Genomic DNA, 15,302 nt, shown 5'->3' on the forward strand with positions numbered 1-15,302 from the left:
AGTGATATATTAGAAGTATATGGGTTCCAGACGAAAACCCAACAGACCTGCTAAGTTGTTTTTTTTCCCCCCCTTTTAAATAAGAAGTGGAGAGGGATTGGGTGCAAGGAGTGAAGAAAGAATATGGCAGAAGAGGGAATATTAGTCTGGGTGTGTGAAAGTTGACAGCTGATTAAAATCAAAGTTCCGATACTTAAACAAACACACTCATATGCCTCAAGGAAATAAATGGTGGCCTACGTATGTGCAATATGTTATTTGCACAAACTGTATTATTTCATTTCAAGTTGCATAAAGCACATGTTCCTCATCAAAAACAATGTATCTACTGAGTTTGAAATATAAAATCCTAGCAGTCTGTGCTAAACAGGAATGAAAAAAACAGGTGCAAAATTTGCAAAAGCATGAAACATCTTTCATAGAGTCAGGTGACAAGTTGGACTAAAGGGTGATTTTTCAAAAATGCTTTCAGTATCTACAAATAAAGGTTTATAAACAATGCTTTCCTCAATCACAAGAAATCCTTTAGTTGTACTTGGGAGGAAACCGTATTCCTTTTCCAAACTTGGGGTATCATCATCATCTTGGCATAAGCTCAACAGTACCACATAATGGTACTGTGCACGGTAACAATGACACTTTCATTTCATGTCACTTAAACTTGGCATTCACCAACAAGAACCAGTCAACCAGTCTCTTCCCATTCCTACTTTCCAATGGAACAGCGACAATCCTCATTCCCCACTACAAAGAAATATTTGGTGAGAACAGACAGACAATGTTACACCAGCAAAATCAGCCATCTACCAATTAAGTACTAGAAAGATCTTTGGCAACATTTTCTGGACTTACAGTACTACTTCGCAGCTTGCAATGAGCGCTTTCATACATGGGGTGATCCAGCTGCTAACAAAAATACTTGATTTACAAAACAATTCATACCACAGACATGACTCTTGAAAACAAACACAAAATCTGCTACTTGCCTAGAGATCCAAACATACTTTAATAATTGGTCCCTTTAAAAAAACAAAAAGCAACCACACTTCATATCAAGCAACCACATTTTTAGCAAAAGGAAGATGCTTCTCCTCTTTTTTGTTTATACAAATCAGCCACAGAAACCACAACCCCGGACTTTCTACCTGTGCACTTTATATGAATGTGTTTAATATCCAGAGTCTTCTCTTTAATCTATTTGTTGTGTTAAAATTAAGCTCTACATTTGAAGGAAAAAAATCTGGTTATTTCATTTATAAATGCCTAAGGCATGCACAGGAATTTTATATCAAGGATTGAGCTCTGTGCCACCATGGGGAAGATCCAAGTTCTACTTCATCTCTCAATCTCTCACTGCCCAACTACCCAAGGGTGAAAATCCCATATAGACATGTGACCCTCACAGGGAAGGAGCACTTTGTGCTGCCCAACCACAACCACTTTGTATCCAACTAGGTCTGGCCAAAGATCTCTTAGGTCAAGAGAACTGGTTGCTGTCAAATTGGGAGAAGAATGGAAATCTGAAGTGTGGAAAAACAGAAGATGTCATAGGGATATGGGGGATCCCTACCACCATCGAGGAAGATAATACAATAAAGGTCTTTGCCATATTGATGAACAGAGAGAATATCAAACTCCATGTCTGAAGGTCAGACACTTCATAAGACATACCGAAAAAGCTTGCAAACCTAGTATAAAAAGTGACATGTGATTTCATTACGAACAATGTTAATCAAACACTGATTTTTTTTTAAAACCATGAAAATAAGCTTTTAGTTTTATCCTGAAATATTAATGAAGTGATTCAAGATAAAGGGTGAGTTTACAGAGCGGCTATTAAAACCCAATTTACCAAAAGCCATTTCCATTCCCGCTCCCCCCCTTATTGAAAGAAAAAAAAACCTCAACAACTCATATCTTCTATTAGGGCTTTTCTGCAAAAGAAAGTTGCGGTGGTATAATCTAAACTGATTTTTAAACCCATATAGTTACACTGCTACAAAAAGCTATGTGGGTTAGTATATGAGTTCAGAAGAGCAATTTTTACTAAACCAAAATAATCAGTTTAAGCTATTAAGTTATTATAATTTATTATTTGTATTGTGGTAGCTCACAGGAGTCCCAGTCCTTGACCATGGCCCACTGTTCCAGTCACTGTGGGTATGCCTAGACTGCAGCACACCTGCAGCTGGCCTGGGTCAGCTGACTTAGGCTTGTGGGGTTTGGGCTGTGGAACTATAAAACTGCAGTGTAGACACCTGGACATGGGCTGGAGCCCAGGCTCTAAGGGTATGTCTACACTGCAGTTAAAAACCCACAGCTGACCCAGGTCAGCTGACTCAGGCTTGCGGGGCTTGGCCTAAGGGGCTGTTTAATTGCAGTGTAGACATTTGGACTCGAGCTGGAGCCGGAGCGCAAAGTCTACACCGCAATTACACAGCCCCTTAGGCCAAGCCCCATGAGCCTGAGTCAGCTGACCCAGGCCAGCCTTGGGTGTCTAACCACAATGTAAACATACTCTTTGCTAACATAACAAAAAAAGTGGTCCCTGTCCCAAAGAACTTACAGTACAAGTACCAAGCTAAACCAAAATAAGCCACTCATACCAAAATAGGAGTACCAAACAGGGGTTTGCGGATAGTTAACATTCACACCTTTAGTTATAGTGGTGCAACTTTCTTGTGTTAACAAGTTCTTCTTTTAACTAGTCTGCAAGACAATTGCAATTTTAAAACCTAAGGCAAAACTTCCTCGTGTGCCAGTACTGGGGAAAACAGGTCATCAGAAGTCATCACAAGAAGGAAAAACAAAAAATGTTTGCGTCTTCAGGACACATTTCTGAGATAAACTGTGTCTCCTTTTTAGCATGAAGAATGCAGATAACTCTACCATGGTGAAAACCTTATATACACGATATTTTCAGTTGTCTAAGTATGAATGATTTGTTTTCCCACAGTGACCACCTCAAATTTTACAAACTGTTATTTGATGCCATATCCACTGATGGACTATATTTTCGGGCATGTAAATGGATAATCTAACCAACCTAATTTCAGAACTGTGTCACTGCAAACAGAATTATGAATGAAAGAAAATATTTCTTTAAGCAGTACCATCCTGCTAATTACACTTGCATGTTTCTTTAAACAGGGGCAGATAACTGCTCTGAGAGTACAGTACTATAGTCACAATTTTCAGGATTTCTAAGGGACCATCCCAAATGTGATCAGTTTTTCAAGATACATCCTCTATTGACTGTGTAAAGTTTCAGTGGAGACTAGGTGGGTGAGGTGATCATTTTTATTGGACTTCTGTTGGAGAGAAACACAAGCTTTTGAGCTTACACAGAGCTTTTCTTCAGGTAAAGTTTCAATAGTTTATACTCTAGGTAGGGGGACACTTAGGTTTCTAAAAGCAAAAAAATTTTAAGAGTATTTTAGTCAGGTTTACCTAAGTATATGACAAAGTTAAGTGGTGCCAAGAGTTCTCTCAAGATATATACACTAGAAAAGTTTCATTTCCCCCTTGATTGGTTCTAGATTGCAAACACTAAATTATACTATAAATTCTTTGGAGTAAAGACTGTCATCTTCTTGAGTGGATCTACAGCACCTGTCACACTGGGATCCTGTTCCTGATTGAGAATTGTGGGCATTACCACTAATACTAATGATTTTATGAAGGCTATTTTTATATACTATGCATATTTGTTTAGGTATGATCCTATCAGCAAGCAGTATCCATATCATCTCATGGAAAAGGCTACAAAAATATTTCTTGCTAAACAAAAACAAAAAATCAAAAGCCTAAAGATAATATTTCAAGTGTGAAGAACTGCTAGTAGTAAAGGAAAGATTTAGTTACTTATTACCATTACCACATTCCCAGGTGAAGTGCAATTCAAGGCAAGGCACATATACAAACAAACATAATTGAACAGCAGTTTACAACAAATATATGGGACTGTATAGAAGAGTTTGTCATAGGACAATATGCACTATATATTGTATACTATATACACTGGTGTTCACGTGGTTCACTTAATGGTATACAATACATCTCAAGAATCAAAACTCCAGAAGAGAACATCTAACTTCAATACCCATTTTTTCATGTTCTCTGTGCGTGTATCTATCTTCCTACTGTATTTCCACTGCATGCATCCGATGAAGTGGGTTTTAGCCCACGAAAGCTTAATGCTCAAATAAATTTGTTAGTCTTTAAAGGTGCCACAAGTACTCCTCTTTTTTTTCTGAACTTCAGTTTCCCGTCCAATAATGTGGGTCTATCAGACACTGAGAGAAGAGGATGCAGTGGCCTGGTTTACTCCAAAAGAATGGAACAGTCCTACCCCTACTCAACGATGTAAGTAGAGACTCAAAAGAATACATTTTCAGAAGTGGCCACTAAATCTCTACAGTTATATCATCACCCACATACACAATTGGATATGTATGTAGGCTGCATTTTTTTTTGTAGGCCAGTTGAGAATAAGGCCCCAAATGTTCACAATAACTGTTCCTCTGACTGGAAAGATACTACATTATTAGGATAATGGAAAGAATCATAAGAAGCAATCATGCAATCCAGGGGATTAGAATATGTGATGAATTCTTTGCCAAATTTACGAGTAGCAGACTACTGAGGGGAGAGAGTCATTTAAGATGGATTTGTCACTCGTGTCCATAATTTCCATGAAAGGAAATGCCAGCAGCCAATATGGAGTGATTGCCGATAATTTACCATGGCCAAGGAGAAGCAGTATTTCAGCCATTCTTTATGAAGCAAATAGGTAGGTTCAGGGATGCTGGAACAATTTATATAGTGGGGGTGTTGAGAGCCATTGAACCAGACTGTAAAACTCTGTAAACGATAGAAACCACTTCAAGCCAGGGAGTGGGGTAGCACCCCTCATTGCACCCCCAGCACCCTAGTTCCAGCACCTCTGAGTAGGTTCATCAACATACAATGCTGATGGCTGAAGAATGAACAAATATCCCTGAGCGTGTCACTATAATTGGAAAAATCACCCTGCAAAGGCACTTATTAGATTGTAAATTATTTTCAAGCAAGGACAACACACCAGGCCCAAAGAAAAATGAAATTCTCTAATAAAGCTACACAGAGCTTAGCTCCAAAAATGCAAGCACTCCACAATGTTTATTTTGACTAGTTTAGAGGAATTTCATTTCAGCATACACGGATTAAAAAACAAAAATCTTAAAAGAATAAGTTTCACTTATTCAGAGATTTGTATTGATTCAGGAAGAACGGCTGGTAATAAAACTGAGTTGAGTTCTACATTCCCAATTCATGTATTTTTTTAATCTAGAAAAATTCATAATTTTCAAGACCTTTTTTGTGTTATACACACACCCATAGGTAGGGAGGGCACTGTTGAATCAAAATATTAAAGGTGTACGTTACATAATATTTAAATAAAAATACTATCAGGGTGAGATGATCCCAGTAATGTAAAGCTTTCAATGCTGGTGGTAATAATTTATACTGGTCAAAATATACTAAATATTTAGAGAACTCATACAATCATAATATGAATGAAAAAAGTTACTCTTCTGAGAACACATACATCATCTAGGACATCCCAAAGGGACATACAGTAGAGATTCAAAAGCAAAACTGTTCCCTTACTGCCAGATATGTATACATGTTTATGGTTTTTTTCTAAAATCAATATGTACTAATAGAAAAGCAAGCTCATCAAAATACATCTGCAAATTGCACCTGAATGTATCAAGAGATCAAATACCACTACTTTATTTTCTAGATAATATTATGCAATTACAAATATCACAGAAATTGTAAAGTACCAGGGAAACCTTTACAGTATTTACAAATAAAGACAAATTATTTAATGCTACCCTAATACTACTGCACTCTGGTAACTGTCAAGTAGTAACCCTCCACTGGAATAATATTTTCCCTGGCAGAGAGATAAAAACTCTTGCGAATGTGGTGAAAAATAGTTACAGCTCCCTAATCACAAAACTTTATGATTACATTTTCCCCCAATACCATTATTTTAATTCACACAGTTCCCCTCACCTGAATTCACCCTCTCTCCCTTGACACCTCTACTGTCTTATTGTTACTGATGTGGGAAATGATACTCCTCTGACAAATCATTCAAAAAACAATGACTGAACAGCTGCAGCACTGGATATATGACTCCTGTGATTAAATAAGCGATGATAAAGCCAAAAAGAAGAGAGGCAGGCGGGGATCTGGTGTCAAGAGTCAAAAGCACTGTCTGAGAGAAAAGACGATTTTCCCGGTTACCTGTGTCGGGAACATGCACTGCCTAGATGGGGCATCACTCCTGTTCTAAATACAGTCATTTCACCAAGTGCTAGATGCTGAGCTCAAACAAAATTAAGACTGGGCCAAATCACCTAAAGGCAAAGTAGGCTTGAAATGCACAGCATGGCTACACAGAGAGGCGCCCTCTTCTCCCTTACCAGCCAGTCCTCCGCCGCCTCCATCTCCTCCATGCCCCTTCCTCCTCTGCAGGATGAAGTAAGGGTTGGCCCTCTCCGTGACCCACAGGGCGTTTGCCAGCAGCACCTCCCCGGGGTTCACCCACATGTTCCCGGCAGAGACAAAAGGCAGCTTGATGGGGCTGGTTTTGAAGGTTTAACTCATTCACGGAGCCGTGGCGCCAGGAGGATGCTGGCGAGACGCAGGTCACATTCAACGCGCCGTCCGACCCAGCTGAGAGATAACAAAGCCCCAGGCAGAGCGAGCGAGCGAGCGAGCCAGGGGATGGAAAGGAAGCAGCGGCCCCCCTGTGACCGCCCCACCGCCGACTCACTCACCCGACCGAGCCCGGCCGGCCGCTCCCGATCGGCGCGCTTACACTGCTAAAGCAAAGGCGGCAGCAGCAGCGAGAGGCGGCGGCGGCGGGATCAGCCACGCAGCGAGGAGAACAGCGGTGACATCAGCACCAGCCGCCGCGGAGCCCAGCCGCGCTGCCTCCCCTCGCCCAGCCGCGCTGCCTCCCCTCGCCCAGCCCTGCCTGCGCCATGCACCAAGCACCCTCGCGGGCAGCAGCGCCACAGGAAGGCTCTGATTGCAGAAGTGGCGGGCGTCCCTCCCCACCCGCAATACAAGCACAGGCTCAGAGGCGACTCTGCTCGCCACGTACAAGCTGGGCACAGCACCGCAGCTGCTACTCTAATCCCCCGGGGCACACCCCTCTCCAAACATACACGGGGCCCGCCAGCTAATAAGCCTGGACTGGCGTGACGAGCTGCACAAGAATCCCAAGAGAGAGACGCTCAGACGTCGGGCGGCGGCGACAGCCCTCAGCACGTTCAGCTCGCTGGGAGGAGCACTCGGAGCTACGCGGGTGCCTTAGGGGACACGCAGCGCCCTCTCCATCCCACACAGCTCATGCATTAGCTTCGCGGCCACCAACGAGCGGCGTATTCGCTGCTGCACAAGTAGGCAGGTGACGGGGCGAGCGCCCCACCCGAGCAGCGCAGCGCAGCGCAGCGCAGCTTCCCCCCCAATCCCAGGCACGCACCCAGAGGTGCCCTGGGCAGAGCTCCGCAGAACAGCCCTGCCGGCCTTAAAGGCTGCACTAATGCTTCGGAGCAGGCGCCAGGCACGGGCGCGCGCGACGAGCTACTCCCGGTGTTAAATGCACCAGAAAGGCCTCCGAGGCGCGCGCGCTGCGGGCTTGCAGCCCCTACCGGCCCGGCTGCGGGAAGGACGCGCACGGCCCCGCCCACTGCACCTGCGCGCGCGCCCCCTCTCTGCCCTGGCGCAGCGGCGTCTCTGGCCCCGGGAGGTGCATCTAGGTTCTCAGTGGGCGGAGCGGACGTAGCAGCGACCAGCCTAAAAGTCTATTATGGGCGTTTCTTGCTTCCTGCAATCCCAAGTGACAGTCACGCGCCGCACCTGTCATCGCGCCTAGCAGCCGGGGAGGCTCCCCTCGCTCCATCCCGCTCCTGCTGGTGGGCAAAAGCCCCGCCCAAATGGACCTCACGTTCCTATCATAGAATCATAGAATCTCAGGGTTAGAAGGGACCTCAGGAGATCATCTAGTCCAACCCCCTGCTCAAAGCAGGACCAATCCCCAATTTTTTGCCCCAGATCCTTAAATGGCCCCCTCAAGGATTGAACTCACAACCCTGGGTTTAGCAGGCCAATGCTCAAACCACTGAGCTATCCCACTCTTGCTCCACCTTCCCCTGTGCTGAGTGTGGCACTGGCTCCACAACACCCAGGGAACTCAACACAACCGTGCCTACAGCAGCCACCACTGGTTGTATGGCAGATTGAAGGCACTTGATCTGTGTTTTGCATTGGAGCCAGGACCCCATGTAGCACTGATCTGTTTGTGTTAGGCTACAAGGTTGTGGGGATGAAGACTTTAGGTTTTCCTTCAGCTGCTGCAAAGAGAAATTGAAAAAACTGAGATTTTCCCTCTTGGTGAAGACTCAAGCTTTCCCCTTTCTGCCACTTGTGTGTGTGGGGGGGGGGGGAGGAGGGGTATGAGAAATGACATGAAATAAAGTTTTTGCATTACAGATGAGTAAAATAAAAGGATAAACTAGCTCTATTGGCTACAATATTCAACTTCCCAAAGGGACCATTGTGTTCATCTAAACTGACCCCCCCCCCCCCTATGATAGAATTACTGGCCTGGTGGATGGGGGGAAGCAATAGATGTGATATAGCTTGTTTTTAAATAAGGCTTTTGACACAGTGACACATAGGAAAATCTATATAAAGATAGTTAAGCTCTAGAATAAGCTTCCCAGAGAGGTTATGGAATCACCATTATTCAACGTTTTCAAGGACAGGTTGAAAAAACACCTGTCACGGATGATCTAGGTTTACTTGATCCTGCCTCAGCACCGGGGGCTAGATTTGATGTCTCAAGGTCCTTTATAGCCCTACATTTCTATGATTATATAACACACACCATAAAGCGCCCTCCTCCCCCACTTCCTAGACCATATCTTTAAGAAAAACAGCCAGTTAAAAGTGGTCAGTGATGGAGAATCCAGCATGACCTTTGGTGCCAATGGATAATTACTCTCAATTAAAAACTTAGACAAATTCAGACTGGAATTAAGGTGTATCTTGGTTTTAGATCAAGAAAATTATCTATCCTCAAATTTAAATGAACCTCATCAATGAGGGGGTTTAAACTGTCTTCCTACTTCAATCTCTCTTGATATGCCCATTCTCTCTATTGTGCTCTATTGTAGCCAATGCCATTTTCATGGCTGTCAGCTGCACTAGTCATAACGCATTGCAGAGATTTTGGATACACTTTTGAGGGACTGAGAAGTCCCTACATGCTTGACCTTAAAGCCAATAGAATACCTCCCAAATATTAGGCTATGTATACTTACAGCACACTATAAATAATTATACTATCCAGTCTTCCAGGCTGTAAAGTTTCATTCTTGGTATTTACACAGAGACACTTAACTCCTAGCCTCATTTATTGATAAAAAATATTATTGGGAAAATGAAATTAAGGCTAAAACCCCCCAGTAAAACAGTTCTGTGCAAACCTTCACTTTGCTTCTTACTCACTGGTCAATAATACCAGGGTGAAATGTGTGCAGCAACATTATATGTAAAGTTACGCTACCATCCTACATGGGGAATTCATATGTTCAAACCCACATAGCCCCAAGTAGGCAGGAGTGGTTAAGCAGGTCTATCTTAAACAAAAGAATGTGTGGTTAGCACCAGTTTACATATAAGTAGTAAACAAGATCCTTGAGAGAGCAAGAGGGAGCCAAGGCAAATCTGCATTTCACTATACACAGGGGATAAGAAAGAACACGGAGGCATCTTCACCCCCAGACTCCACATCGCCACTTTTACTGTTTGAATGAACATTGCTATGAGAGGCAATCCTCAGAAGAATTCACTTCAAATGGGAACTGGACTATAAAGGTGAGGAGCACAAAGAGCCCCAGTATTCTCCCTATTGCTATAGCTCACATTCCTGGGTGCAATCCAGACTAATGTGTCATTACTTGCCCTGCAACCTTGAGTGCCTCACAATTCTTTGTTAGGTTTCAGAGTAACAGCCGTGTTAGTCTGTATTCGCAAAAAGAAAAGGAGTACTTGTGGCACCTTAGAGACTAACCAATTTATTTGAGCATAAGCTTTTGTGAGCTACAGCTCACTTCATCGGATGCATACTGTGGAAAGTATAGAAGATCTTTTTATACACACAAAGCATGAAAAAATGGGTGTTTACCACTACAAAAGGTTTTCTCTCCCCCAACCTCACTCTCCTGCTGGTAATACCTTATCTAAAGTAATCACTCTCCTTACAATGTGGATGATAATCAAGGTGGGCCATTTCCAGCACAAATCCAGGGATTAACAAGAACGTCTGGGTGGGGGGGAGGTAGGAAAAAACAAGGGGAAATAGGTTACCTTGCATAATGACTTAGCCACTCCCAGTCTCTATTCAAGCCTAAGTTAATTGTATCCAATTTGCAAATGAATTCCAACTCAACAGTCTCTCGCTGGAGTCTGGTCTTGAAGTTTTTTTGTTGTAATATCGCAACTTTCATGTCTGTAATCACGTGACCAGAGAGATTGAAGTGTTCTCTGACTGGTTTATGAATGTTATAATTCTTGACATCTGATTTGTGTCCATTTATTCTTTTACGTAGAGACTGTCCAGTTTGACCAATGTACATGGCAGAGGGGCATTGCTGGCACATGATGGCATATATCACATTGGTGGATGTGCTGGTGAACGAGCCTCTGATGATGTGGCTGATGTTATTAGGCACCTGTGATGGTGTCTCCTGAATAGATATGTGGGCACAGTTGGCAACGGGCTTTGTTGCAAGGATAGGTTCCTGGGTTAGTGGTTCTGTTGTGTGGTATGTGGTTGCTGGTGAGTATTTGCTTCAGGTTGGCGGGCTGTCTGTAGGTAAGGACTGGCCTGTCTCCCAAGATTTGTGAGAGTTTTGGGTCATCCTTCAGGATAGGTTGTAGATCCTTAATAATGCGTTGGAGGGGTTTTAGTTGGGGGCTGAAGGTGACGGCTAGTGGCGTTCTGTTATTTTCTTGTTAGGCCTGTCCTGTAGTAGGTGACTTCTGGGAACTCTTCTGGCTCTATCAATCTGTTTCTTCACTTCCGCAGGTGGGTATTGTAGTTGTAAGAATGCTTGATAGAGATCTTGTAGGTGTTTGTCTCTGTCTGAGGGGTTGGAGCAAATGCGGTTGTATCGCAGAGCTTGGCTGTAGACGATGGATCGTGTGGTGTGGTCAGGGTGAAAGCTGGAGGCAGGTAGGTAGGAATAGCGGTCAGTAGGTTTCCGGTATAGGGGGGTGTTTATGTGACCATCGTTTATTAGCACTGTAGTGTCCAGGAAGTGATCTCTTGTGTGGACTGGACCAGGCTGAGGTTGATGGTGGGATGGAAATTGTTGAAATCATGGTGGAATTCCTCAAGGGCTTCTTTTCCATGGGTCCAGATGATGAAGATGTCATCAATATAGCACAAGTAGAGTAGGGGCGTTAGGGGACGAGAGCTGAGGAAGCATTGTTCTAAGTCAGCCATAAAAATGTTGGCATACTGTGGGGCCATGCGGGTACCCATAGCAGTGCCGCTGATCTGAAGGTATACATTGTCCCCAAATGTAAAATAGTTATGGGTAAGGACAAAGTCACAAAGTTCAGCCACCAGGTTAGCCGTGACATTATCGGGGATAGTGTTCTTGACGGCTTGTAGTCCATCTTTGTATGGAATGTTGGTGAAGAGGGCTTCTACATCCATAGTGGCCAGGATGGTGTTATCAGGAAGATCACCGGTGGATTGTAGTTTCCTCAAGAAGTCAGTGGTGTCTCGAAGGTAGCTGGGAGTGCTGGTAGCGTAGGGCCTGAGGAGGGAGTCTACATAGCCAGACAATCCTGCTGTCAGGGTGCCAATGCCTGAGATGATGGGGCACCCAGGATTTCCAGGTTTATGGATCTTGGGTAGTAGATAGAATATCCCAGGTCAGGGTTCCAGGGGTGTGTCTGTGCGGATTTGATCTTGTGCTTTTTCAGGAAGTTTCTTGAGCAAATGCTGTAGTTTCTTTTGGTAACTCTCAGTGGGATCAGAGGATAATGGCTTGTAGAAAGTGGTGTTGGAGAGCTGCCGAGCAGCCTCTTGTTCATATTCTGACCTATTCATGATGACAACAGCACTTCCTTTGTCAGCCTTTTTGATTCTGATGTCAGAGTTGTTTCTGAGGCTGTGGATGGCATTGTGTTCTGCACGGCTGAGGTTGTGGGGCAAGTGATGCTGCTTTTCCACAATTTCAGCCCGTGCATGTCGGCGAAAGCATTCTATGTAGAAGTCCAGTCTGCTGTCTCGACCTTCAGGAGGAGTCCACCTAGAATCCTTCTTTTTGTAGTGTTGGTAGGGAGGTCTCTGTGGATTAGTATGTTGTTCAGAGGTGTGTTGGAAATATTCCTTGAGTAGGAGACATCGAAAATAGGATTCTAGGTCACCACAGAACTGTACCATGTTCGTGGGGGTGGAGGGGCAGAAGGAGAGGCCCCGAGATAGGACAGCTGCTTCTGCTGGGCTAAGAGTATAGTTGGATAGGTTAACAATATTGCTGGGTGGATTGAGGGAACCATTCCTGAGGCCCCTTGTGGCATGTAGTAGTTTAGAAAGTTTAGTGTCCTTTTTCTTTTGTAGAGAAGCAAAGTGTGTGTTGTAAATGGCTTGTCTAGTTTTAGTAAAGTCCAGCCACGAGGAAGTTTGTGTGGAAGGTTGGTTTTTTATGAGAGTATCCATTTTTGAGAGCTCATTCTTTATCTTTCCCTGTTTGCTGTAGAGGATGTTGATCAGGTGGTTCCGCAGTTTCTTTGAGGGCGTGTGGCACAAATCCATTACAATCTACATACCACACAGACTATGCTGACCCTCGCCCCCTTCCCCCCAGACGTTCTTGTTAAACCCTGGATTTGTGCTGGAAATGGCCCACCTTGATTATCATACACATTGTAAGGAGAGTGATCACTTTAGATAAGCTATTACCAGCAGGAGAGTGGGTTTGTGTGTGTGGGGAGGGGGGGGAGAAAACCTGGATTTGTGCTGGAAATGGCCCAACTTGATCATCATACACATTGTAAGGAGAGTGATCACTTTAGACAAGCTATTACCAGCATGAGAGTGGGGTGGGAGAGAAAACCTTTTGTAGTGGTAAACACCCATTTTTTCATGCTTTGTGTGTATAAAAAGGTCTTCTATACTTTCCACAGTATGCATCCGATGAAGTGAGCTGTAGCTCACGAAAGCTTATGCTCAAATAAATTTGTTAGTCTCTAAGGTGCCACAAGTACTCCTTTTCTTTTTGCGAATACAGACTAACATGGATGCTACTCTGAAACCTCTACAAGTGTAGACATTCTTATTCAGAATTAAAGCAGCCTTAATTTGGTTTAATTTAATTTAATTTAATTCACTTCCAAAGTGAAATAAACTAGACCAAATTAAGACCACTTGAATTCTGAATGAGCGTATCTACACTGGGGTTTAATGTGGTTTAACTATAGGGCTTGGCGACACTTGCAAGTTAGAGTGCATTGAAGCGGCCCCGGGCGCCTAATTCATGACGCATTCACACTGGCAAGGAACGTGGAGTGCCTGGATTCCGCAACTGGAGTGCTCCTGGTAATTCACCTTGACGAGAGGCATAACGCTTGCTGTGCCCTGGCTGGAGCGCCGCAGCACCAGTGTGGACGCCCTGGTCTGTTAACGCGCTCTCATCGGCCTCCAGAAGTGTCCCACAATTCCAGTTCCAGTCACTCTGGTCATCAGTTTGACCTCTACTGCCCTGCCCTCAGGTGACCAACCATCAGACCCGCCCTTTAAATTCTCTTGGAATTTTGAAAATCTCCTTCCTGTTTGCTTAGCCAGGCATGGAGTGCTTTCAGCAATTCTTTCCAGGTGACCATGCCTCCATGTGCCAGGAGATCCCCAGTATGGAGCAATGGCAAGGTGCTGGACCTCATCAGTGTTTGGGGGGAGGAAGCTGTCCAATCCCAGCTGCGCTCCAGCCATAGGAATTACGATACCTTCGGGCAGATATCAAAGGACATGATGGAAAGAGGCCATGACGGAAAGGGGCCATGACTGGGATGCACAGCAGTGCAGGGTTAAAGTGAAGGAGCTGCGGAATGCCTACCACAAAGCCCGCAAGGCAAACCGCCACTCCGGTGCTGCCCCCGCGACCTGCCGTTTCTACAAAGAGCTGGACACAATACTGGGGGCAACCCAACCTCCACTCCGAGGACCACCATGCACACTTCAGAGCCCTGTTCAACAAGGCAGGAGGAGGAAAACAGGAGCGAGGGTGCTGAGGAGGAGGGAGACACCCCGGCATCCCTAGATGCACGCAGCCAGTAGCTGTTCTCAAGCCAGAAGAAAGGTCGCCAGTCACAGCAGCCAATGCTTGGGGAAGGACAAACACCAGAGAAGGTGCCTGGAAAGCGGCTTTTATTTTGGGAAGGAAGTTGTTCGGTGCAGGCTCTTGGGGCGAGGAGGGTTAGGGCTGTATGCATGCATGCCTAAATGCAGAATAGGATGTTGATGTGCTCTCTCATATCACGGTAATCGGCCTCAGTAATCTCTTCAAAGGTCTCATGCAGAAGGTGGGCAATGCACTTATGCAGGTTCCTTGGGAGAGCTACTGTACTCCTTGTCCCAGTGAGGCTAACATGTCCATGCCACTGTGCCGTGAGGGGCGGTGGGACCATTGCTGCATACATGCAGGCTGCATATGGGCCAGGGCAGAAGCCACATTGCAGTAAAAGACTCTCCCTGGCTTCCCAGGACATCCTCAGCAGCGAGATATCTTCCAGGATGAACTCCTGTGAAAAATGTGGGGACAGTGTTCAGTGTAGGGGCCCGCTGCACCTGTAGCTCTCCCCAAGGCACAGAAACCCAGAGCACAGTACAGCCATGAAACAAATCAGTCCCCCTTGCCCCTGTGCTTACTCACCATTTTGGGACTCCTGTGGGTTATGTGCACTCACTTTGGGACAGGCAAATTAAGCTATTGTGTAGACTGTGCTTGTCTCTAAGTATGGGTGAATCATTGCTCTGTCTGGTATGAACAATGCTGCCTCTGTTAAGTGTTGCATTTTGCCTTTACAGATGCAACCTTGAGATCCCAGCCATTTGTGTTACCACCAGACGAAAGACTCCGAAGAATTAGGAAGAGGCCATGTAGAAGGAAAGAAGACATGCTGCATGAAGTAATGCAGCAGTCCCTTAATGAAAGTCAAAA

The 15,302-nt window shown here is 44.7% G+C and overlaps 1 protein-coding gene across 4 annotated transcripts in view; it reads right to left on the minus strand.

The window, feature by feature from the left end:
* Nucleotides 1-7,505, minus strand: part of TBC1D9 (TBC1 domain family member 9) — an 84,708-nt gene extending 77,203 nt beyond the window's left edge. For all 4 annotated transcript variants that reach the window (XM_073341203.2, XM_073341204.2, XM_073341202.2 and 1 more), the window contains exon 1: nucleotides 6,480-7,505. In XM_073341203.2, coding sequence (XP_073197304.1) covers nucleotides 6,480-6,606 — 127 coding nt within the window. In that variant the 5' untranslated portion in view covers nucleotides 6,607-7,505. The remainder of the gene's footprint in view (nucleotides 1-6,479) is intronic.
* Nucleotides 7,506-15,302: the final 7,797 nt, after the last annotated feature.

Source organism: Lepidochelys kempii, chromosome 4 (assembly GCF_965140285.1).
Source record: "Lepidochelys kempii isolate rLepKem1 chromosome 4, rLepKem1.hap1, whole genome shotgun sequence".
Classification (NCBI taxonomy): domain Eukaryota; kingdom Metazoa; phylum Chordata; order Testudines; family Cheloniidae; genus Lepidochelys; species Lepidochelys kempii.